At 43.4% G+C, this 25,895-nt stretch overlaps 1 protein-coding gene across 1 annotated transcript in view; it reads left to right on the forward strand.

Moving 5' to 3' along the window:
• LOC142814367 (uncharacterized) overlaps nucleotides 1-18,809 on the forward strand; it is a 101,595-nt gene extending 82,786 nt beyond the window's left edge. Inside the window, exons 5-6 of the mRNA XM_075893086.1 lie at nucleotides 17,350-17,362; nucleotides 18,559-18,809. Coding sequence (XP_075749201.1) covers nucleotides 17,350-17,362; nucleotides 18,559-18,809 — 264 coding nt within the window. The remainder of the gene's footprint in view (nucleotides 1-17,349; nucleotides 17,363-18,558) is intronic.
• Nucleotides 18,810-25,895: the final 7,086 nt, after the last annotated feature.

Consider the following 25,895-nt stretch of genomic DNA (forward strand, 5'->3'; position numbering starts at 1 on the left):
CGGTACGAAGGCGAGTGTCTACGACGGCCGCCCCCTGCGAACACAGCAATTTTCTCACTGGGGTTCTTCGATTTTCAGGCCTCTGGCAGCTCTCTGGCAACCAGAGCTAGCCAGAGGTCAGTAAGCTAGTTCCGGTCTGGACAGGAAATAGCGTCGTGGTCACGTGTGTGGGGAACCCGAGACAACCCGAAGCTGCCCGAAGATCGCAAAATCGAATGCTGGGACAGCCAGCGTAAACGTAAACAAACTCTACCGTCATGGTGGCAAACGAAACAATGCGCCGCGTGTATGTTGTTTTTTTTCTGCATTGTCCTTTTGGAAATGCGTAGCTAAGCTCGTCAAAAAGCTGAAATAATATCCTCGAGTGTACGCATTTGGGGTCCGAGTTCGAACGCTCACACGATCACTCGCCGCGTCCGCGAACGAAACAGCCAGCTGGCACACGCCTCCTCGAAAACGATGCAAGGTGAGATGCCGCGACGCTGACGGCTTAACAAGCTCACGTCTCTTTAGTACATGTATCAGTCACTGCACAACACGACGCGAAGTCACGCGAAAGTGATCGTGTCCCCAAAAGAGCTCGAGGATATATACCCCTAGTATGCGTTGCATACACGCGTTGACCAACTTACGTTCTTGTCTAATGTTTACACATGCGTAGGTATCGGTACCACGAATGCGCGTCGTATATAAAATAAACGTATGCATGACACGTTCTCGACTCGTTTTGGAACTTGCCTGGGCATGTTTTCCGGTACTAAGTGGTACTTAACAAAGTTCATGTATATCAGCTTTGATTTGACCAACTAGGTGATAGTACATACTGCGCGGCATTATTACGAAGAGGCGAAACAAGACAAAGCCAACGACGAAATGGGTAACGAAAGGATGTATACATTTCTGAATTCATTGTCATTTTGTTTCTCTCGCGTAGTATCGTATAATATCAAATCACATATGTTGGCCCATTGATCGAAGTGGGTTCGCACGCCACTCTCAACCAGCGAGCATCACCACTGTGGCATCACCAACAGTCGCAATCTAGGGCCTCCTATGACCATCGAAGATCAATTGAATAGTCAGGACAGATGTTCTAAGAGGTTCACGCACGCAAACATACGACGAAGCGAGCTAGTTTGACCACAATCGTCTTCGCCGAGTGCACATGAAGCAGGCACGGCTCCATAAACGACTACCAAAATCTCGACTACTACGAGAAAAGAAAAATACCTCCACAGTTGTCTCTATGCGTGCGTACGAACGTGTAGTACATAACTTTTGAGGCATGTGTACGACGAAGTCTGCAGGCCCGTTCGCCGCGTTGTTCACAGGAGGGAGCTTCACGCGAAACGTAACAAAAGCGATGAATAGTAGCTTCAAACACTCGCCGCCACTCGTAATCGCCTCATCTCGCAAGGCGGAACAGGCTTTGGAAGATAACGCCATGCGTAATGACAAGCGCAGGCGCAGTCCTCAAACGCCCACTTTGTAATCCGTCGAGTCCTCACAAAGATGGCGCTAAGCGCGTATCGTACGTTTTCGGCGTCTGCTAGCCCGAAACTTGCCCAAAACCTTCCAGAAAGCTTCCAAGACTAACCGTCCAACCCGAGAAAGACGAACGCCAACCGGAAGTGTGCCGCGGGGAGGGGGGGGGGGGGTGGAGCAGGCCGAGAAAAACGAGCGCGCTCTGGCTGGCTCTGGCAGCCCGCAGGTAGCCAGAAGTTGAAAATCGAACTGTTGCCTCCGAGCGGCCGTGATGTCACGTCACAGAGCGGTACGGTTACGTCACGTGACTGAGCGGTACGGAGGCAAGCGGTCTCACGCGGCGGCCGGTCACAACACAAGGCAGGAGGCATGGCCTCCGAAATTGCGTGATGGCAGGAGGCGCCCAATTGAAAAGGGAGCGACGTTCTAGGCATAGGTTTTCTAGGAGGCGTTGACTGTATGTACTATTCGCGCACGCGTGTTGGTACAATCTACTGTGTGCGTGTTTGCATGCGTGCGTGTGTGTATGTAACAAAAAATATTAGTAAATATGCACCTAGCGGTTGAAGGGCACACTAGGGGCCGGATTTTGCTATCGCATTCAACTCCTGAAGGCGAAGCTTATGGGTCCCCTAAGTTTTTATTTGTTACTTAATTTTTCTAAGTTCACATCAAATTTTTATTTGTATTTCTATCCTCTTTTTTTCAATATCACCAATTTTCTTCTCATCCAGGCACCTCCTGGATTTTATTCCATGGCTTCTTCTGGCGCATTTTTTTTACATTTGGCGTATTGTTCCTGTCATTTTACGCTTTTTTCTTCCTTTTCTATTCTTTCTTTTTCTTTCTTCCTTTTTGACTATAATGCAGTTAAAACAGAATGCATTGTTGGTTTCTTTATCGGTCCATGATTTCTTATTCCACCATTTATTTATTTTTTCTTTAGTTATTGGAAGTGCTGCTCGCAAAAAGTGATCAGCAATTCCATGAAATTGACTACACACACGACTAGAGTCTGAGCAGCTGTTCGAATGCACTGCATTGCCGGGCTGGAATCTCAAATACATGCTCGAGCTCGGTGCAATCGTTAAACACAAATTTACGCGGTCCTTACCACACTTCACACTCACTGATAATTAAGCGATGGCACGGCTGAATGAGAAATTAATCTGCTATATATAGCAGGCCATCATCAACAAGACAAAGGTATTTCTATTTGACTCTGATGCAATGGCGACGAAGAGGATTGAACAAATTTGTTCTTTTTTGCTTTTTTTGTTTTTTGCTCCTGAGTCGTATTTTTCTTTTCTTTTTTTGGCTTCATCCCTCTGTACTCATACAGGATGTATGAGATAGCATCGTTCTCTGAATCTCTTTTTTCTCACTTATCCGAGCCTAGTAGATGCCGTTGAAGTGTACGATGTCGTGGTGGTTGCTGCAGGAATATAAAGGTGGCGTCGTGAAGGGCATTTCTATTTTACAAACTTACTCGATATTCAAGTGTCTTTTCGTGGCAGGCGTTTGAGTTTTGGTACCGTGGAAGTGTAATTTACTCATACGAGAAAAAAACATTTTTTACTTTAGTGCCATAATGGTTGAAGCCCTATACACAAGCCTAGTACAGTAAGCCTTGTCTGAGTGTAGAACTTGAAATACGTTAAGCACGAGAGAGGGGTTAGAAAGAGAGGTGCACTGAATTTATCAGACTGTTGAGAGAGTAAGTGCTGGTTGTGCAACTGTCAGCATGCTGCACCAATTATCGATGTGCGGAAAAGGCTTGAAGCCTAAGCAAAAACAAGGAGGGGGGAACCACTTTGTCTGGTTATTTCTTACAGCAAAAGCTGTTATCAGATAACAACAAGGGCCACGGGCACTTTAGTTGTCTGTAGCCGGTGCCTGTAACCACTATCGGACGAAATGAGAAAAAATAAGTAAATACAAAACATCACGGACACACCGGAAATGAAACCCTGGTCTGCTGGTTCCTAGCCCAGTATTCTTCTACGGAGCCACGCCGGCGCTCCTTATCTTTTTTACACGGGATTTATTATAATGCGTGTTTGAAAATGCCACAATTGCGTTAGCGTAGTGATGCATTCCCTCAGCGACAATATTCGCATAAGCACTGTACAAACAATAAAAGGGTTAGACGCTTACATACTAAGTAGGACCAGCAAAAAGAGGTAAAGTTTTTAAAAAGGTTGGTAAGGATGAGCACCTCATCATGATGGCGTGCCAGTATAGTGTGTTGTCAAGTTCTTCAGTTTTTCATAAATGCACTTTAGATAAAAAGTCGTACGCATGCAATGCATATTTCAAGCAGTCATTGGTCTTGCATTATGGTCTGGCATGTGCGTTTTTCCACAGACTGAACACTCCCATAAGAAAGAACATACCAGAGGGCACTTCATCAATGCATGTTGGGAGAAGGTAACGTAAGGTATGTGATTTAGTGCTGAAGTCTATTTTAACGGTTCGTTGAAGGATGTCCCAAAACAGATATGAATCTTTGCGAGATAATAAATCTGCGTTTTACTGTCTCTGGTACAACCAAGAGACGACAATTAACTAAGCTGGTGCTTGTAATTAAGTATGATATCACTGTGGCTACAGTGCATATCTGATTCTTTTGACAGATAAGATTCAGCAGTTACATTTCACGTGACCACCTGCATTACGAATCAGTACGCCACCGACTCTCGCGTTTCCTTTGACAGGCGGTATCATCCTGCGATACTAATCCGGGTGTATACTTTAGCACGTTGGTAAGCGTATATATTTATGGCAACACGTATTCCGCCACCTGTCGCCCCATTGAAATAGCTTTGCGCTAGCTCTCTAGTGGCGCCCAAGTGGTGAGGCCCGTTGCAGGAGCTACTTTTTAAGAAACCCATAGCTCGCAGATACACATGAGGCATCTACCATTTAGTCGCTCCTGTAGTCGAGAATAAGCTGAACTGGTACAGGCTCTGTTCCGTGGAGTTGGTGTTTGTTATACCAAGCTTTAAGAATAACCTTGGCGCACCGGGGCGAGAAACTGTTTTCACAATCGCTGTTGATCAATCAAACTAGTCTTCATAGGGTCACGGGAGACTTATCTAATGCCGTGTGGGTGTATATCTCAATACTCAGAGCAGACAGACGCCAAAGAAATAAAACCTTGGGACATCTCCAAAGGTTATTGTGATTATGCAGGCCATGAAAAAGCGATCGCATAAGTGAAATACTTTTTATTTATTGTACTATAACCAGATCTTAGAAGGAACCAATAAGCGCAGAAAAGGTAAGTGATGTTCAGTCCCACATCTGTTTTTTTAATCCCGCAATTCCTTGTGGTTCGTCCAAATGTTATAGGGTGAATTTCCGCTGCTGTGGGATCCCACAGGAATTATCTGCGGTATTCTACAGAAGAAAGAAGACGCACAATGAGTAATTCTAACGCAAGGTGCCTCATAACATTTCATTATTTATTATGTGTGTAAAAACAAGCCCATCTATAGCCCCAATCGGACCTCAGTGGTTTATGAGGCTTTCACTTGGGACGACATCAGCAAATAACGCTTGCGTTATCATGCTGGAACACGTTTTTGTTAGGTTCAGCTGCCGAAAAGTAATATAGACAAGAGCCTTAAGAATAATAGAGCCATCGTGGATGCGTGTTCACAAAAACAGATAACAGGAATACTGTTCGTAAAATATATAGTTTTAGACACTCCTGATGCCGAACAATAAATTAAGGTGGCCGATGATTGCCAAAGGGCACATCAGAATGAAAAATATTGGATATTCAAAGTCTGGGCTACACAAGATAACTGTTTTATAATTCTGAGGTTCAGACAGTATGAATATTGGGACAAAAAAAAAACAAATACAAATCACCAGCTGAAAAGAGTTCTCCCTTTCTGTAGAGTAATTTTTTTGTATGGTTTCCACTCGGTCGTTCGCTTTTCATAACGGTATACGATACACAGGACGAGGATCGATAACACTGCGAGGGAGGACCTGCATCTGTTTGCAATATCGAACAAATTTCAGGCAATAGGCGCCGCGGATATTGCTTCGCGCTGCTGAACCGCCTTCACAAAGCTCTCGCGAAAAAAAAATGACAAACCGCATTCAGCTGTTCGAACATGTGGTGGCAGCATGCTTCTGAAGTATTGATAACCATGACGTAAGATAGCAAAAAATTTCAGAAGGCTATTCTTATTTTTCTTTATCGTTTCTCTCTTTTCCTATAGGTTTCAGACGCAATGCAGGGATGACAACAGCATGGACAGAGAAAAATTCTATTTACACTTGAATAGCGCTAAGCGACGAGTGGGATGAGTAGGGCTGTTCCCTTCAATGCAGGAGTGTTTTTTTTTTAAAGCTGCTTGTTTCTTCTACTTTGACATGTGGGGGTGCAGAACAAAATCGCTGGCTCCTCTGGAAGAGACAAGACAGAAGTTCCTAAAAGGTGCCTGAAGGGCACGTAGAAAAGGATATGGTGAAGAAATAGAAAAACAATTATATGACTGGTCATCGATTGGCAGTGTCCCATATTACTTGTGCAATTTGAAAGCGCTTTGTGCAGGCGGAAAGAAGGCATACCACGCGACAGATTGCTTCAACGCGCCCGCGTAGCAGCTGGGAGGATCATTTTCTAAACACTGCCCGCGGCTTTTCTCCCTTTTCACGTTGGCGAGGTGAGGCCCATACATTGCGCCACAGATGTGTAATCGATAGGTGAGCAGCCATTGATGCCTTTCTGTCATTGTATTGTTGCCAAAGAACAGAGCTGGGCTTGAACTCGCAGTGAGAGATTTCAGGAGGCAACCTCCTCACACTCTTTATTGAGAGGTAGGAATAACGATTCCTCAGCCCGCACCATATACATACAGCAGGCAACGTCAATTAAAACAAAATGAACAGGGAAGAGCCAAGTAAAGATTTTAGAGGGAAGGATGCGCAGCAGAAATAGACTCCACCTGCAGTCAAACGGGACAAAAAAGAAAAGCTCTTGTTTTGGTTTACAATGATGTTCTTGCTGCTAAAATGTTTGACCTAGTTGATCTTCAGTGACGAATTCTTGCGATGCGCAGGTTAATGTGGCTGTCTCGGAGTTCTTGCTTTTTTTTTGTTGGTTGTGAGAGTAGGAGTTATCTGTTAATTTAAATCTCTCTGCTGAAATGAGTGCTCTGTTGCAAGCGACGTTGCAAGCGTTTGACATCGCGAGCGAACTCAGTGGCGTGGTTCCAAGAATCCACCCATGCACAGGTGCCTGCATTCCCGTTTGCGATTGAGCGCGGCTTGGAAGGTCGCCCGATCATCGGCACGCAGTTGCGGCCGGCACTCGACCTCCCGGGCTTGTTTTTGTGCCTGGCATGAGCCATCGGCCTGGCGAATGAGAGCTCTTTCACGTTTCTACTTTGTGGAGTTTTCCGTTGCATACCCATGTCGAAGGTTTCAGGAAAAAAGTGATGCGTGCAGGTTTGGCCAACACCTTAAAAAATTCTTCAAGCCTCTTCACATCCTCCTCTCCTCGCGTGCTACGTCACGCCAAGGGGCCAACCGAAGAAGTGGAAAAATGTCTCGCTACATTGTAGTCTCGCTCCACGTCTGTCCTCCGAGCGCTTGCCCAGGCAGGTCAGCGCGTGTGCGCCAAGCTGCTGCGCAATTTGTGGTCTTTGTGGCGTGTGATCACGGTCAATTCGGTGTTCATCGTGTCTGTGAGAGCTTTTTTTTTTGAGCGTACACGCGATAATGCTCGATGTCATGTTTGGCACGAATTGCAGGAATTGTAACAACTGCCAGTTTGTGCAACTTAGACCTCAGGCTCTGCCCAGGCGGCGCTGCGAAAAACGCCGCCACTAGTACCCCCATCACCGTGCCCGCCATAAATGGGTAGTGTAAAGTGAGCCATCTGTAAGTTAATGTGTATAGGTCCTTCTCTTTCGTTACTCTTGAGGCGAGGTTTCCTAAACATCAAAAACCTGACAAGCTTCTTCTTGCCATCCAACCTCGCTTCAAAAAAGTAGAAAGCTCATCAAAACGCATTGCGGGTACAATGCGAAAGATGTTTAAGTTACTCGATGTACTGCAACTGACAATTTAAGTGCAAGCGAGCAACGCATGAGATCAAGCTTGGGGCCAGCACTCCTAAATACATTTGTAACGCCCAAGTGCGTTAAAATTGGGCATACACATGATGCCAAAGCGATGAAGTGCACATATGAGCAATTCATCATATGATCAGTGATGCAAAGCTTGCTTTATTCAGCACGAATAGCCTTCGCGATTCTCGCCTTTGCAGTTGCATTCTCCATCGATCTTTGGCTTCCCGTACGTTGAACTGTTTTATTAACCATGCTAGAATATTCTGTTGACGGCTGTCATTCGTTTGTATATACTGCAAATGGGGATACATGCGGATCCACTTTCTTGGCGTACAACGAAAGGCAAAACCGAGGCCTCCGAGATAGCTCTGTGAATCGCGGCAAGAAAAAAAATTATTGTGGTCAATATCATTTCATGGTTTACCTGTATGGTGTGCGTGTTCGCATTTCATAGTCAAAGCTAGAACTTACAGCCTTTAAAGTCCTACGTTCTTAATGTTCTAAAACTTCAGGTTATTGGTGGTCGCCATGTGTGCGATGTTTATCGCGCGCGTCCTCTGTCTACTGCTGCAAGGCGTGCACCGCACTCAAAGGCTCCGTTTAGCTTCATAATCAAAGTTACCATCGTTCTTCGTCAAAGCTAATCAAAACAATAACAGGAGACCTACATTATTACACCTTCTCATGCGAATGGCTGCAGAGAACACGAGTAATTCGCTTACCAAACACAATTGCAACGGCTCGTATTTCTTGTGGCAGGTATTACATAGGCCAGACTGGTAGATGCCTCAACTTTCGCCTGCATGAGCATAAAAACAAAGTCAGGAACACTGCAACTGACGGACACCTTGCCGGCCATTGTAAGAAGTGTGACGTGAGGCCACAGGGTGCTCCACTGTTCAGCAAGACAGTTCTATACTGTATGGGCATTAGAAAAAACTAGAGAAATAGTAGAGGTGACAGAGATAACGAGGGCAGGTGACAGGTGTGTTAGTATCCCGTCCATCTTGTTATTTGTTAAAGAGCATGAAACATGTCCGTTTTCGTTCTGGTTTCTTTCTTTCCTTCTTTCCTTCCTTCCTTCCTTCTTCCTTTCTTTCTTTCTTCTTTCTTCTTTCTTTCTTTCTCTCTTTCTTTCTTTCTTCTTTCTTCTTTCTTTCTTTCTTTCTTTCTTTGTTTCTTCCCTTTATTGCGGTTTCCACAGGTTTATATATGCTTTGATTCTGCAATAAAACTTCAATTGATAGTGAGCGCTTGTCCTAATCTCTTTCTGCCCGTGTTTTGTGCGCTCTGTTTTATGAAGAACAATCGTATCTAGAGCTTCCGTCGTTCTGCATCGCTAAAGCCTTGGAAATCAGCAAAACTGAAGTCCTCTACAACCGTAGCAATTCACTACGCAACAGTAGTGTGTGGCAGCTTGGGCTAGTTGATATGACATGACGATAGTTATAGCGCGAGAACAGAACGTCGAAAAAGAGTAAAAAAAGGACATGAAGGACATGAGCGCTAGTGACCGTGTCCTTTGTGTCCTTTTTGTCTCTTTGTCGTCGTTCTGTTCTCGCGCTATAACTACCGTCATGGGAACAGTAGCATCGACTGGGGTCTTTTTTTTTTTGTAGAGCGCAGAGCTGTTGTGTCTGCTCTTGTTTTCGCCGTCATTCTGGCGAGCGAATCAGCAAACAATTCAGGGCGGTTCGGGAAAGCACCCGAATAGCGGAGAGAAATTCGTAGCTCTTTAAGGGGTGAAGCTATTTAGGTCGTGGGTCATTCCCTTCTCTGTACGTAGTATGCAGCCAACTCCAGTTTATGACTGTGTGTGTATATGTCTTTCGGAATAATATAACTAGATGGCGTTAGTATTTTTCACAGCATATACACGGAGTGAATGAAGATGAGTGGGGCGCAGCGTCCGTCCGTTCGTTCATGCGTCCGTGCTTTTGTACGACCGTGAGTGCGTCCGTGCGTTCGCCCGTTTATCTGTCTATCTGCGCTTCCGTCTGGCCGTCCGTGCTTCTTTCCGTCCGTCCATTCTCTGTCTGTCAGTTCATGCTTGCGTGCATTCGTCCGCCTGTCAGTGCTTCCATCCGTCCATGCGTGCATCCACGCGTCCGCCGTCTGTCCGTCTGTCCGTCTGTCTTTACTGGCACTTAAGGATTATTTACTCTTTACTGGCACTCAAGGAATCGGTGAGTACGTGTGCATGGACTCTCGCAAAAACCAAGCCTTTCTCAGAGGTACTTAGTGTCCGTGCTATGCTGTTTCACTATCGTGAGTAATTGGAGTAGCACTTAGGTTTCCTTCAAATGAGAAACAGCTAAGGTGAAACACGAAACTTGTAGGCGCATCGCTTGCGTGATTTATTTTGATTGCTATATGTTTGTTTGTCAAATTTCCGTCTGTGTACTATGTTCGCTATATGACATACTAGCTGCAGCAGCGTGACAGGCCCGACAAAAGCCTGCGATCCATTAGCTCCCTTTGAACGCCCTTACCAGCTCACGACCATGAATCTCCTGCGTCAAATGAAATAGTTAACACTAACTCAACTTGACCCAGATGCTTCTTCGCTGCTTAAATTTTAGGGGCGAAGCTCCTTATGGCGTGGCTTGTGCATCCCTCGTAGTACGTAACCACCAGTGGCACATACCCGAAATAGTGGTCCTTACGATTTTAACCTCCAAGGTGGTTCCGGTGAGAGATTTCTTCTGTGCGTTGTTGAACAATAAAAGATAGTGCTCAATGCACATAAATGGCTGCTAAGGGGGAATGAGAGACAGGAGCATTCGGGCTTTAGGTAACGCGCACGCTGCGATCCCCATTAGCAGCTATTGGCATGTACATTGAGCACGATCTGACAAAAAAGGGTTGCTACGTTATACTCGCTGGGTGTAACCTCCTTGGTTTTAGAAAGGTTTAGCGAGCGTTGGGCCGCATAGCCATGAATACAGTGAACTAGTATATACCATGAACTCGAGGTGGTTAAAGGTGGGAAGTAAACCTGAAGCGCAAGCCATAAGAAAGTGTGCATGTGCCACCTCCCGTTTAGTCCTTGAAATGTCCGCTGGATGGCGGTGCTTCTATATGGAGAATATATGATGAAAAGATGCGAGATGGTGGTAGTTGGAGTGCTGAATAGATGGACGAACGGACACACAGACAGATGCATGGATGGACGCATGAACGGACGCAGGCGCGGATGCATGGACGAACGCAGGGACGGACGCACGAACAGACGCACGCACGGACGGGTGAATGGACGCATGGACGGTTACACAGACGTACGCAGGAACGGACGGAAGCAAGAACGAATGGACGGACGAATGCTTCGCCCCAGTCCCCATCATTCACTCCGTGGATATGCTGCCATTTTTTTATAGGGGCCTCTCTCGGGTGCATTAGCGCATACAATAGAGCTCGTTGAGGGCCGGCCAAATAACTCAAACGAGTGCAACCACGTCGGTGGAATCTGCACGGGTGTCCGAGAGGCGCGCAGCCCTAGGTTAACCCAAATTTTCTTTCGGAAAGTTGACAAGACAAATAAAGGGTGGGGGGGGGGGGGGGTTAGTAATAGCATTGTAAGTGGCGATAAGACCACCTTGAAAGCATGTAGTGAATCTTTCTGTTGTGAGGATACGAGTGGATTGCTTCAGAAGCTTATAGGAGGTATAGTGCTTCAGGGGCCAATAAAGTGGGTGTTCAGTATACGTTCCTGATACTGAAATTCTGGGACGTACTACAGTAAGCTGCAGTAGGCTTTCAGATGCAGCGATGGCACAGTGGTTAGAGCATCATCCTCACGTGCGAGAGGTCAATGGTTTGAATGCTAGTGTCGCGCGATTCCCCACCAGAATAAAAAAAAATATTCGAGTGATGATGAAATTGCATTAGGAGGGCTGGGGTGCGGCCTCACCGATGACCACCACCGGTAACGAACTCCCTAACCAAAGGAGGACTGGCCACCCTGATGCAGTATCTGGCCACTACTTCTCACATAGATATGCTAATTAACATTCAGCCCTCAGTTCCCAGCAGATGTGAAGCAAGTGACCATGGCTGCGGTCAGATCTGCGTTGCAGCACAGGTTGCTAAGAATCTGTGGGGTCTAGCTGTACTATTAGAGGAACTACAGGGTGTTAAATGAGATGTAATAGGACTCGGTGAGATTAGAAGGACTGATGAGGCCTATATAGTGCTACAGAATGGTCATGCCCTTTGATATAATGGCTTCACTTACAAAAGAAAACTGGGGGCGAGGTTCCTTATCCCCAGAAATATAGCTGGTAACATAGAGAAATACTATAGCAGTAATGAAAGGGTGGTAGGTTTCGTAACTAAACTCAATAGGAGAGCCAATATGAAGGTGGTACAGGCCTACGCGCCTATATCCAGCCATCATGCTGTATTAGTTGAAAGCTTCTATGAAGACGTGGAGTCGGCAATGAGCAAGCTAAAACACAGTACGCTATACTGATGGGCGAACTCAATGCCAAAGTAGGGAAGAAGCAGGATGAAGACTACAGATCAGGGAATAATGGCATCGGTACTGGAAATACCAGAGAAGAGTTAATAGTAAAATTTGCGGAATGCAATTATTTACGGATCCTGAATATCTTCTACCAAAAACAAGTGAACCGTAAGTGGACATGAAGGAACCTTAAAGACAAAAGCAAAAACAAAATATACTTTATACTGAGTGCACATCCAGACATCGCAGAATGTAGAAGTGCTTGGCAAGGCACGATGAAGTGATCACACAATGGTAAGGTGTAGAATTCACATGGACTTGAAAAAGAAGCGACAGAAACTGATACCTCAGAAGTAAATAAGTGAGCTACAGCACTGAGAGGGAAAATACTCGACTCTTATCGAAGAACGCGGCCTTAGCGTTGACGCAATGAATGATAATCTGACGAGTATCGTCAAGGAATGTGTAGCGGAAGTTGGGGGTACGGTAGTTAAACAGGATACTAGCAAGGTGTCCCAGGAGATGAAGAACCTCACTATAAACATCAAAACAAGAAATCCTAAAACACAACAGACGAAATAAAACTGACAGACCTTTCGAAGTGAATCGATAAGTTTAAGGAATCCAATGTAGGAAGGTATACCATGAAGAGAATTGAACATGCTCTTAAGAACAAAGAAAGCGTCAAATCGTTGAAGAGGAAACTTGGGATAGGCAAAAAACCATAAGTATGGACTAAGCATCAAGGAAAGTAAAGTAACAACCAATACTAATAGAATAGTTAAAGTAGCGGAGGAGTTTTACAGAGATCTGTACAGTAGCTGAGACAACCACATCAATAATGTGAGAACTAGGAGTAACCCAGATGACATCCCACCAGTAATGACAAAGGAAGTCAGGAACGCCTTGGAGGAAATGCGAAGATGCTAAGGTGCACGGTGAGGATCAGGCAACATGAGATCTGCTGAACGACAGAAAACAGATTGTGTTAGAAAACCTAGGCACCCCGTTTGAGAAGTGTCTTCTGATGGGCAGGATATCAGAATCTTGGACAAATGGTAACATCACCTTAATCCATAAGAAAGCGGACGACCAGGACTTAAAGAATTACAGGCTGATCAGCTTGCTCTTTATCGTAGACAAGCTATTTATAAAGATGATTGCTATCAGAATAAAGACAACATTCGAATTCGATCAATCGAAGAATCAAGCGGAATCTCTAACACACAATCGACCACTTTCGTACAGTCAATCAGTGGATAGAGAAATGCTCAGGATACACTTAACTACTATACATAGGCTTCATAGATGACGAGAAGGCATTTAATTTAATAGAGGTATCAGCAGTCATGCAGACACTGCAAAATCAGGGCATCGACGAAGCATATATAAACATCCCGGAAGAAATCTACAAAGGATCAACAGCCACCGTAGTGTTCCCTGAAGAAAGTGACAAAATACCAATAAAAAGGGTGTAAGACAAGATCATATGATATACGCAGTGATATCTACCACGTGCTTAAAGGAGGTTTAACAAGGCCTAGAATGGGAAGAGCTAGGAATAAGAGTTAATGGAGAATACCTTAATAAACCGCACTTCACCGATGACATTGCATTGCTGAGAAGAAGCGCTACCGACAAGTGCTCTGAATCTGCAAATAGATAACACTAAATGATGTTGAAATGAATATCCCTGACTAAAGAGAAGAACGCACGATGATTGATGGGCTAGAGAGCGAATGGTTGTACGTGAACATAGGTAGAAGAGCGAATCAAGTTCTTCGAAGATAAAGACATAAAACAAGTAAAACAAAACGATCCAGTTTTTCAATTTTCAACGAAAGAAAAAAAAAAGAAAGAATAAACTGACATGACTACTTAATGGTAATCGATGGGAAAAAAGGAAGTGTGGAGTTCATGTCTTTTTAAAGTACATGTAGACCCCCCGTGCAAGCATTTTCTCTCGCTGCCGGTTGACCCACCTATACCGCATCCAAACTCAAACTTTGTTTCTCAAAGGCTGCCCCTGTTTCTCAAACGCCAAGTTTTAAACCAATTGAACCTGTACAAATTAACGTGACACGTTTCTACCCAAATGCAATGCATACATACGCTGCAGCTTCTCGATGCGACCTCATTTTTCATTCAAAAGGTCGTGCCTCTTGTGTGGCGCGTGAGCGACAGAGCCTCCCAAATCAGAGGCAGGAATGAAAGTTGCAAAAAAAGAAGAAAAATAAAGAAAGAAATAATGGTCCCTAGGTTGCGCGTACCGGTGATGAAGTGCATTCAAACCCTCGACAAACCATTATGCGATTACTGTGCCACAAACCAACGTTCGGAATAAGTCGGGTGATTGCTGAGTGGTCCTGAAGCCCTCAGTGTTGATTATAGGAAGATTCTCGCTTCCTTAACGCAGTACTGGTTCTCTAGTTAAAAAAAAAGAACGTTCATGGTTTTGTACTCGCTAAGCGAAGCTATCAGTGTGTGCATTCATATAGGCGAAAAGAAGGCTAACCAGTGACAATGGTGCGAACAAATGAAAGCACAACGTCACTCTGAATGCCGTACACGGTTCGCTGGTTTCGCACGGCGATGCAAACATTTCTTTATATGAATGGGCTGGACTTCGTGAATCGTTCAGTCCGTTTGAAATGAGAAAAAGAGAAAGAAAAGCCGTGGTGTTTTGGAGATTGGGAGGAGCAGATACATCACTGGGTATATATATATATATATATATATATATATATAAGGGAAAGAAGTGTATACTAAGGGATTGTTTTTCCGTGTTTTAACACAAAATTAATGAGATCTAACAGACAGTAATGCCAAGTAATGTACAGGGGAAGTTATTAGAACCAATGGAATGTAAATAAGAAGAAAGAAAAGTGGATGAAAAAATAACCAGCCGCGAGCAGGAACAACCTCACTATATATATATATATATAGTGAGGTTGTTTATATATATATAAAGGAACACACTTATGAAAATTTGACAATTGTTTACTCTACGTTTCGGCCGTGGCACGGCCTTCGTCAGGATACGAAGGCCGTGCCACGGCCGAAACGTAGAGTAAACAATTTTCAAATTTTCGTAAGTGTGCTCCTTTATTCCTAATTATATATATATATATATATATATATATATATTGGTCTTACCAACGCCGGATACTTACCATACACAAACTTGCAGTCATTCTTCTTCACTGCGGAGCAAAAGTGAGGTTGAAAGTAACCACAAAACATCGTCTCCGTGCTCTCAAACCGCGAAGTTCAATATTCTTATGTGTAAGCATCAGATTCGTCTTACAGATCTCCGCAACCCTTTCACTATATACAAACACAGACCCTTATATATATATACAAACAGCACATTATATATATATATATATATATATATATATATATATATATATATATATATATATATATATATATAAGAGCGGAGCGGGAAAGCTGGCTACGAAACGTTTGATTGTGTTTGGAACGAACTTTTGCGGCAACAATGTGCAGGACTCCATGTGGACTCTATGTACAGCTACACTTACAGAGACGCGAGCGTGGCAGATAACGAGTTTTATCACGCGGAAGCGTTCACACTACAGAACTTCTAGAGTGCATGGGTTAATAAGAAAAAAAAAGCAAATTGAATGCGGGATTGAGCCACGATATTTAGTTAGGAAAGGATTTAGAGAACTGTGTCACAGGCTAGGCACACACAGGGAGAACACATTAAATGTTCGCGATTAAAAAAATGAAGAGAAAATAAGCGAAAACAAATTGAAAATTCAGTTAGAAAGCACTTGAAACTGTCGTGCCATGGCCACATTGGAGCACTTAAATTATTCTGATGCGTCCTCAAAACACCTCTTAAGCATTTTTGTATACTTCGGTTGTCACAAACAAACATAAGCCTTTCTCGCAAAGATAAAGTTCAGTTAGGCATATTTAAGTTCCGGGGAATAAGCCGACGAGTGTTCCCTCTTAAAAGAGAGAGAATTGTTTGCAGAACGTTGCCATTGAAGCTTCAACGTGTACGTTGAAGAACCAACTTTGGTTATAGTTAGTTATCACAAACTCTGTTTTAGCACTCCGTTTGTATAACTCTTTTCCATTTTAAGTCATCGGCTGCTTGAGGATTAAAGACTCCGTTTCGAATGCACGTGTTTTCTTAGGACATCCGGACATTATAAGCCTCTTGTAATCGTGACTAAGCGCGAAACGCCCGAGGCGTTGTCTATAACGCGCATTATCTATAGACGCACTCATGCCATACTGAGATTTAAAAGTGCAACTGAGTTCTCGTCTAGCCGTGTGGGCTTCAAGCTTGCCTTTGATGTAAAGCTGAATACGAGGATATTGCACTTTCACGCGTAGCCAGCCACGTCGTGTTTGCTATGTGGGCAAACGGACTGCAGTGCCTTTCTTCAAGCTGTAATGACGCCATGGTGATATGCCTTTGGCATCTATTAAACCTTACAAATCCAGCGCTTCTTGCATCGTAACGTACACCTCTACCCTTCGCACGATACCGTCAATTCAAGTACGCCGCCCCAGGGGAATACAATGAGTGATAATAATTGATAACTTCCTGTTTTAGACTTCTCCGTGCGTCATTAAAACTTTAGTTTCATATTGACACGGGTTGAGGAAGTGTCCTCACTGGAGCACGCCTCGCAAATTAATTCAGAACTTTTCAAAACTGTGAATACGTGTTTCATACTAATGACATATTGATAGGCCCAACAAATTCTTAATTTTTTTCTACTGGTAAATCTACCTTCAGGCTAAGTGACTCCATGAACGTTTTAGAAACGATGCGCGGCGTGCTATTTACAGAACACACTTGCATTATAATTTCTGTATCTCCTATCGACTAGAGTTCTTAGAATATTCGCACTATAGCTTGCTCGTGCTTTGAAGATGCCATGTTAAAGTATAAAATACGAGACGCCAAACTATACGATCTGACGTGACTTACACTTCAAGGAACGCCAAGGATAGATGAGTGTGAAAAAGCCAAAGTCGGGACACTTGCAAGATCGAGTACCGGTTGTGTACCACCAATATTACGGCTGTATCGTTAAGACAGATCAGTCGTGGTGGTAAAACATTCAAATGAAAGAGCGAGGATGGTCAGCTGGTCATTTATTGCTCATTCAGCTGAATCCAACACATGCCAGATCAAGCATACTGCCTTATTGAGTGAGTGCTAACAATGCTGTGTGAGAAATCAGAAGCATACTTTTCGTGAGCTGATTGGTTACAGCGCCATTCTGTTTACATTACGCTTTGTTGTTTTTGCAGGCAAAGGACATGAGTGAATAAAGACCGCCTAACCCAACGTGTGCGCCGTCAATAGCGGGTCAGTAAGTAATCGACTGTGGTACCAAGATGAGACTGTGGCTTGTGTTGAGTTGCTACCTCAACAAATAAAACATAACAAAATGTACTAGCCACAGTTATTAACCACGAATAGGCAAAGTTGAAATGAAGGGTGTGAATGGCAATAGTATAATACCGGGTCAATTAGTCGTGTCAAAGACGGTTTCAAAATAACAAGTTCTACTAAAAAAAAGACTGCCGGTCACCTGATTTACCAATTTCTAACTTTGAAACTGAAAGCACGCTCTCAAGTTTTTTTCGGGGGTAAGGAAAGTCTCTCTTTAGTTTTTCAGATAAAACGCACGCACGTAAAGTTCAAAAGAATCTCTTATCACATTTATATAGCTCAAAAACATTTAATGAATATATTTTGCCAACTAAGAGAAGGAAAGTGTAGAAAATGAGCGGGCTCTTTTCTAAAGCTTTTTTTGCTTACCGATGCTATTAAGGCACATCGGAGGGAGGACGAAACCGGATGTCGTCAAGGGTCTGTATTTGTAAACAGTGAAAGGGTCGCGGAGATCGGTAAGACGAATCTGAAGCTTACACATAAGAATATTGAACTTCTCGGTTTGAGAGCACGGAGACGAAGCTTTGTGGTTACTTTGAACATTACTTTTGCTCCGCAATAGTGAATAAATATGACTACAAGTGTGTGTACGGTAAGTATCCGGCGTTAGTAAGACTAATTTATACTAGACTATATATATATATATATACTAGACTATATATATATATATATATATATATATATATATATATATATATATATATATATATATATATATGTATATATATAATATATATATATATATATATATATATATATAATATATATATGTATATCACGTTTCGCAGTTAGAGAGCTCTTGGAAGCTTTTTCTTATCAAAACGAAAGTGCCTAATTGAATCAGTGGAACTTCGAAATTGTTCTATTCGACAGAAATGCTTTTGTTATAGCTTATCGCCTTGACTATGTCGCTGTACGTCGTTTTTTATCTGTGCACGCACGCGTGGAATTGTCTTCTTTTTTCCTGCGCATTTCCTAGACTGTCACTAAACAGTTAATAGTGGAGCTGTTCTTTCTTCTCTTGTGGTCTTCTCGCTTCACGAAATGTTTTTGCTCTCTAGCCATCTGCACCAAGAGGCAAAAGAACCTCGAATCGGAGCGGGCGCGGCAAGCAGCTGTCAAGCGCCAAAAGTGGTCGCTACCCGAGTTTGATGGCGCCGACGAGCGCTTCAAGCGTGACTTCCTCGGTCACTCGTTGGGCCACGGCTGTGAGGTTTGCCACCACTTGTGGTTTGACGACAACATAACCGTCAACGTCTCCGTCCGCAACAACCATTCTCGCACCAACGTTACCAGCGTGCTACAACGGTAGTTTCCTGTCACTGCCACGTAATCGGCCCCCCCAACCGACTGCAACGAGCCCCGCGTTTGCTCCACGTGAAGGACTCTGATGGCGCGAAATGTTTCGCCCATGAGTGTGACGCACGGGTACCAGTACCCTCTCAAGCCAGATCACCTGCACAACGTCATCAGAGGGACATGTATTGACATTGCCTTTCTTAATTTTCAACTACATCCTCTAATTTATATCATCTAGCCTCGTTCTTCCCCGACCACAAAATTGTAGTCTTCAAAGAAAAACGCGTCCCTCAACTTTGTAATCACTAATGTAATCCTCGTACATAATTTCGTTCATATGTAAATGATTATGTGTTGTGCGCATATAAGTTTATATATTTGCATCGATATCTAAATAATGAACATTGTGTATGTAAGCGTATAAATAATCAAGCCTATAACAAAATTCCATGTCTTCATATGCTGTGTGGGCGAACGTTTCGCGGTTCTACTTATAAGCATTTTAGCTTCGCCCAACTCGTCGTCATTCACTTTGAGCAGATGGTGAGATTTTTTACCCAGCAACTCTTCACAAGGAAGTCTTATTTGTAGTTTGTGCGCAATAATACAGATTCCGATTTCATACGGACGTATCAAATAGGCAGTTAGTGAGCGAATGTTAGTTTTATAATCAACAAGCCGAGTAAATGAACCATTTGTAGCAACAAAACTAGGTAGCTACGCACGAATGAGCAAACTAGAAAACGAACAAAAACAAACACTGTCATTCATTTCTTTTAGTCAAAAACAAACAAACAATTCATCAATAAAACAAACAAGCAAACAAATACATTGCGAATCGCCATTTGCGATGGCACAGACTAGGAACACAGACAAGAATATTCGAAATGTTTTGAAAGAGCTCTCCACGTGGTGAGAAAACGTCAGAAGAGGTGCTGTGTTCAAAAAGTATGTGTATAACAGAAATGCTTTTTTGAAATGCGATGTAAAAAGCAGAATGCCACCACACACAAAAAAGCGTATTGAAACAAACGTTTTAGCACATATCATTTGCATTTTAATCACTGAGCTGCGCCATTGCTGTGTTAGCACAGGTGGCTGCCTGCAGTATCCCTGCGTGCCTGAGGACGAATAATTCAGGTTGCGAAAAGCTTTAGCACTGCGACCCTTTGAATGAGGCCACTGGTGGTCTTCCTTTATTTGTCCCCGCCTTAAACTTTGTGCAACTTGTACTGCCGTTGCTTCGACAAAAAAAAAATGCTGCAACTGTCACTGAATTGGTTTCCCAGAACGATAGAGTTCCTTCTATTTAAAAAAAAAACTTTTTGCTGATGCTATAAGCTTCATATTTTTACATCATATCTGCAATCTAAAACAAGTATCTCGTTGATGTCTGAGAAGGATACAACTACAACAACACAACAGCGCTGCTCTTTTTCAAGATCTAGGACTGCAATGTTGACACATTCGATAACGCAAAGCAATGGCAAAAAAATGAAGTAGAAATAAAAAAGAATGGAGGCCTTGTCGACATGTCAAGACCAAAAAGAGCCAAGTTCCACTTGCATGTATTTGAAGATCACCCAAAAGTCACATATCTGCAAGTATAAGCTTGGCCGAAACTTTTTTCTATTTATACAGTTACAGCATGTTAGCTTGTAATGTGACAAAAAATAAAAAGCAAATACTGAAAGGATGATGCAAACAGCACACGAAGACAAATATCAAGTAAAAGAAGCTTTTATGCATATTGAAAGGCCGTACGTCTCCGGAGAGACGGCTTCTTTCGGTATCATTACGTGAACTGAAAGCCACATGATAGAACTATCCATCATCAAGAATCTGTAATAGTAAGACTCCGTTTGTTACTTTTTTATACTGGCAGAGGTTTCCGTCTCACACTACAGTCAAGTGTAAAAAAACGTCAGGCCTGCGCTGTAGGCGCAGCGCAGTCACAGCGAAAGCTGAAAGAGCTGCCTTTCAGAGCCTTTTCAAAACACTCATTGGGTAACTGCTGCAAGCACACTTGTTTGGTACCCACTAGGGCATTATTAATAAACTTCTGGGCAATAGGCCGTCATTCGCTATGCTATTTTTGTAATTCTTGTAAAAAGCATGGAATACGCCAAACAATTGCAAGGAATTTTGTGCCAATTGTCCATGCAGTGGCTGACGATGATGAGGAATTATCGCTGAAGTGGGTATGCGCCATAGTTAAAAAGTCACAGCTTTGACGGAAAGGTGAAGCAATGAACGCGATAGTAATAAATTGAAAGGTCACGCTCAGAATGGAAAGCAGATTGAAACATGCCCCGCGTTCCTCACACACCAATGACACACAAAACGTACTCACCGGTTCGAATGCACGCGAATAAGCGTCTTATTTGTTACTTTGCTGTGTCTGGAAAGCATGCGCTTTTCTCAAATGGATACTGCAATGATTGCAGTGAACTTTGTGCACCCGGTAACTACAACAGAATCATTCCAGGTAAAGTTCGAGGCCAGCCAAGGCGCATGACCTCCCCCCCCCCCTCCTTCTGTCGGCGCGAGATAAGGGCGCGTGAGGGAGCGTCGTTCCCCTTCTCACGCGCTTATGGCGCCATCTTGCTGGTACTGCCTAACACTAAAAATACGACCCCCCCCTTCCCCGAGATGCTCGAGAGCAGCCGTAAGTCGTAGATTTAAGTAGCCTGACGTTTGAAAGTTGAAGGATGTTCTCCGGGGTGGCTAACTGTTAACTTTGACACTTTTTACCTCTTTTCTTTTGTTCAAGTTTGGCCTTTGTTTGATGTACATTTGTTTGTGAATGTTGTATGTACACAGGCAATAAAGAAAGAAAAAAAGCTCCGGGGTGGCTGAGTGGTTAACGCCTCGCTTTCACGAAGCAAAGGTCCCACGTTCGATTGCGCGTGGCGGAGTGCTTTTGTAGATTTTATTTTCTTTCTTGCGTTTTCATATATATAGATACGTATACGTATACGGTGCATGACGCCGAGAGTGTCAAGCCGAGAGTGTCCATATAGTTGCTATCGCAACAATATTGGAACAAGAAAAAGCTTTTGTGATGGTTTGGAGCATTGGAAGGCCCACTCACTACGCTATTCCAATTGTGCGACGACTGGTTGTTCTTTCACTGTTGGAAAACGCTTTATAAGTCGCATTAACGCGATATCTTTCACGACATCAAGCCTGCCTAAGGCAAGTTTGACAACAAGTCACAAGCACCAATGTAGCTCAGTGGTCGAATACTGGGCTGGCAATCAGCGGACCCGGCTCCTAGCCCACTGTGCCATTGGTGATCGGTCATGCCTGCCTAAGAGAAGTTTCACAGGTTACAAGCACCGGCGTAACTCAATGGTAGAATAGTGGGCTGGCAACCAGCGGACCCGGGTTCAAGCACAACTGTGTCAGTGGTACAAGTTTTTTTTCTAATTTCTCGTGATGTGGTTACGGACATCGGTGGGGTGGGGGTGGGGGGGACAACTGCACGTGATCCGAAAAGCGATCGCATAACCACTTTCGCTATAAAAGAAGAATAATATCAGCACAAATCAATAAAAATCATTTGCTGTTACCTTGCGCCTCAAAACATGCGCTTTTTTATGGCTGCGTGAAAAGTCTTGTCAACAGCTCCAGACAGCTATTGCATCTAGCCCTATGAAAAACCTTCAGCTGAGATTTGTCGCACCATCTGGTCTTCCTATCTTTTGTTCGCAATAAAAAGTTTTGCACAGTGGCTTTTGCTTTTTCTTGCTACAAAACGTGGCTTTCTTTGAAAACTTGGAATGTTTTGATTCAAAGGAATTCTTTAGATATTAGGTTCGTTGCTAAGCACAAGTACGACGATTTGGTTCCTGTACACGGCTGGAACATTTAACTGGACAAGAATTGAAAAAAAAAAGACATATTGCAGACATTCCCTCTTCCGCAGTGCAGGGTAACAAACCAGGTTGTTGCTTTCTGGTTAACTTCCATGCCTTTCTTCATACTATATATCTCTCGAAAGGTGACAGGTGGACTACTTTTTACTGTGGTTAATAGTATTCCCTCTTGCCATGGCAGTTGAGATATGTGTCATCTGCAGCGGGTTCACTGAGGATGTTTTCCCTATTATATGTAGTGACGCTGCACGGGGGAAGCATAAAGGAAGGGGCATTCAATCACTCGGCCATTTGGTGGCGTCATCTCTGCGTGTTTTCGGAGTAAACAGCAGGTTTAGGAAATATTTCAGGATATCTTTGTTAATGATTCTAATTACTTCTGGGTTGTTTTTGTTAAATAAACATTCTCTGTCCTGGTTCGCCCATTTCAGTTTGTTTCCATTTCAGTTTAGAGTAGTGCTTCAAGAAGAACAAGCCATAAGCACTAATTTGCTCCACACTCAGAGCACTTTTGCACTTCGTTCGTGGCTTGAGTTCACGTTAAAAATACCACGAGATCAAAATTCATCTGCAGGGCGTCACCACCGCCCGAATTTCTTCTCATAGTCTTTCTACACCACAAATAAGATTTATTTTATTCGTGCTGCTCCGTTAGACCACAAATGGGGCTATTTTTGCGAAAAACGCATTCGTTATTAGTTTGCCGAGTTTGATATTAATATGGGCATTGCGGAAAGTGGGTGGCGTCCATATCTGCCTGTGACCCATTGCAGCATGGAAACTGTTTTTGTGAACGCCGAGTGGTGAAAGCTTACTTTCACAACTTTTTTTTGGGTATGTGAAGCTCACAGTTTCCCCCTTTTGGCTTGGAAGTGTTCGTTATGTTTTTTAAACAGAGCTGGATGCGATAGCCACCAAAGCTGTTATTACAGGCGATTAGAAAATTGCGTACATTGTAACATTTTTCAAATTGAAATGAATTTCCTTTCATAACGCACGCGGTATGCAGTGAACTTTGTAGCGTGTTGAACATAATTTTAACTGGTGCGAATGTTGATGCCTATTGCTATAGGGAAGCGAGAAATATTGACTGAGCGCTCATTATGAAGACTTTTTTGAACGAGTGATAGTAGCGCCAGTGTACTGGTATTTCATCATTGATATGACAAATTCGGAAGAGCATGGAGCTATGAGCTGAATGTTGCGTTGCGGGAGAGCTCAAGTTCACATCACTTAATTTGTGAGTATATACAAGAACGTGAATGTTGTCATCGGTGTAAGGATCGATGACCAAAATATTTAGTATCAACAACATGTAAGTGCAACATAAAATAAAAAAGTAAAGTGCTAATTTTGCTCGAGTACCCGTTTTTCAAAGAAATCCTGTCTTTATTTTCAAAGACGTCGCTTTGTTTTGAGGTATAAGAATCACAAACTTGTTACATGACACCACGACTATGAAATTGCTCGGCAGAAAAATAAAAGTTTAGTCTACTTATGCATCATTGTTCAGTCTTCATCATTCACTTTCACCGATAAAAGAAAAGAGAGCTTTTGCAAAGCCTTTCTGTAAACACGCCATTCTTAGCCCAGCTATCAATCAGGATCTGGCAGACGCGTCAGACAGTGGCCTGTAACTTTGTTGAGTTTGCCTGTTTGTTTTTTTTTGTAGATATCGTTGAGGGTTGCGTATACTGCAGCTGGTCTCTTGTCGTGCCGGTGCGTGGTTGGCTACAGAAAGTTGTAATGAGCCACAATTTGAATACCAAAGCTCTTTATTCTTCTTCGCCCGTGATGTGTCCATCCGGATTATTATCCGTTATTTTTTATAACATTTTTGTTTAATCGTGAGAGATCCGTCACAGGAAGCTTTACATTATTGAATAACGTAGTAGGGTAGAGTGACAAAGAAAATCACAGCATATCCACGGAGTGAATGATGATGAGTGGGGCGAAGCCTCCGTCTGGACGCAATGACGGACGAAGGGATGGACGCACGGACGGATGCATGGGCGGTCGGACAGACAGACAGACGAACGGACGAACGTACGTGCGTACGTACGTATGGATGGACGGATGGATGGATGGACAGACAGACAGGCAGACAGACGGACGAACGAACGAACGAACGAACGGATGCACCGATGCACGGATGGATGCATGGATCGACGGATGAACGAATGGGTGGACGGATTGATGCACGGACTGACGCACGGATGAACGGATGGATGAATGGCCACGCTAATGCACGGCCGGACGGTCAAACGGACAGATGCACGGACGCACAGAAACATGGACGGACAGATGGACGCTTCACCCCACTCATCATCGTTCACTCCGTAGATATGCTGTGAAACCGCTTTTAATGACACGCAATGCAATTTAATGACTTTGAAAACTGGCTATTACGACAACCACACGGGGCGTACGACCCACGTTGTAAGGAGCCTCGCCCCTAAAAGTTGAAGTACTATATACATTTCGCCAGCCTTCAGTAACAAATTGTATAAGCAAAAGAGAAAGGGCGCAATGCCAGGGGTTAAATTCTAAGAACATTTATTTCCTAGAGAGGGAGAAAAAATAGGAATAGAAGAAAGAAAGGTAATCTAACCAGGGATATTGAACTGAGTTAATCCCGCTACGCTACATTGCATCATCGCTTTGCCAGTTCTCTTTGCCACGGTCTGCTCACCCAAGCTAATAGTATTCACTGTGTTATGATAGGCTGGACTTTTTTCGCCTTATAGAAAGCTTGAGCGCTTCTTGCTTTATCCGGACGTCATTTTCTTCAGGTCACAAAAACGTGACCTATCTAGCAAAATATGTTACAGCAGCACTTGCATTACTCGAGAATATTTTTTTTTTCAAGGATGTTTTGAAGTCGGTGTAAAAAACTTCCTTTCATGGGGGAGGCGTCACGATTTATTACGTTGAATTTACCTACAGAAAACTGTATCGCCGACAGTATACACGGAGATTTTCTTAGCTTTAGCTTTCCCAAGCGGTGAACAGTTAAAAGAGATAAAAACCACAAATTTTCCTCTGTCTCAAGTAAAGCAAATTAAAAAATGAGTCAAGGAAATATATAATGTTCATTGTCAATCTCGGAGCAAACGCACAACTGATGTCAAAGAAAGCGGTCGTTATTTAGCCTTCAACATTAAATTGACTGATTTGTCGTCCTGTTTCTCATGAAAGTCTTAGTTTTTCGCTTGCTT

This window comes from Rhipicephalus microplus, chromosome 4 (genome assembly GCF_043290135.1).
Source record: "Rhipicephalus microplus isolate Deutch F79 chromosome 4, USDA_Rmic, whole genome shotgun sequence".
Taxonomy (NCBI): domain Eukaryota; kingdom Metazoa; phylum Arthropoda; class Arachnida; order Ixodida; family Ixodidae; genus Rhipicephalus; species Rhipicephalus microplus.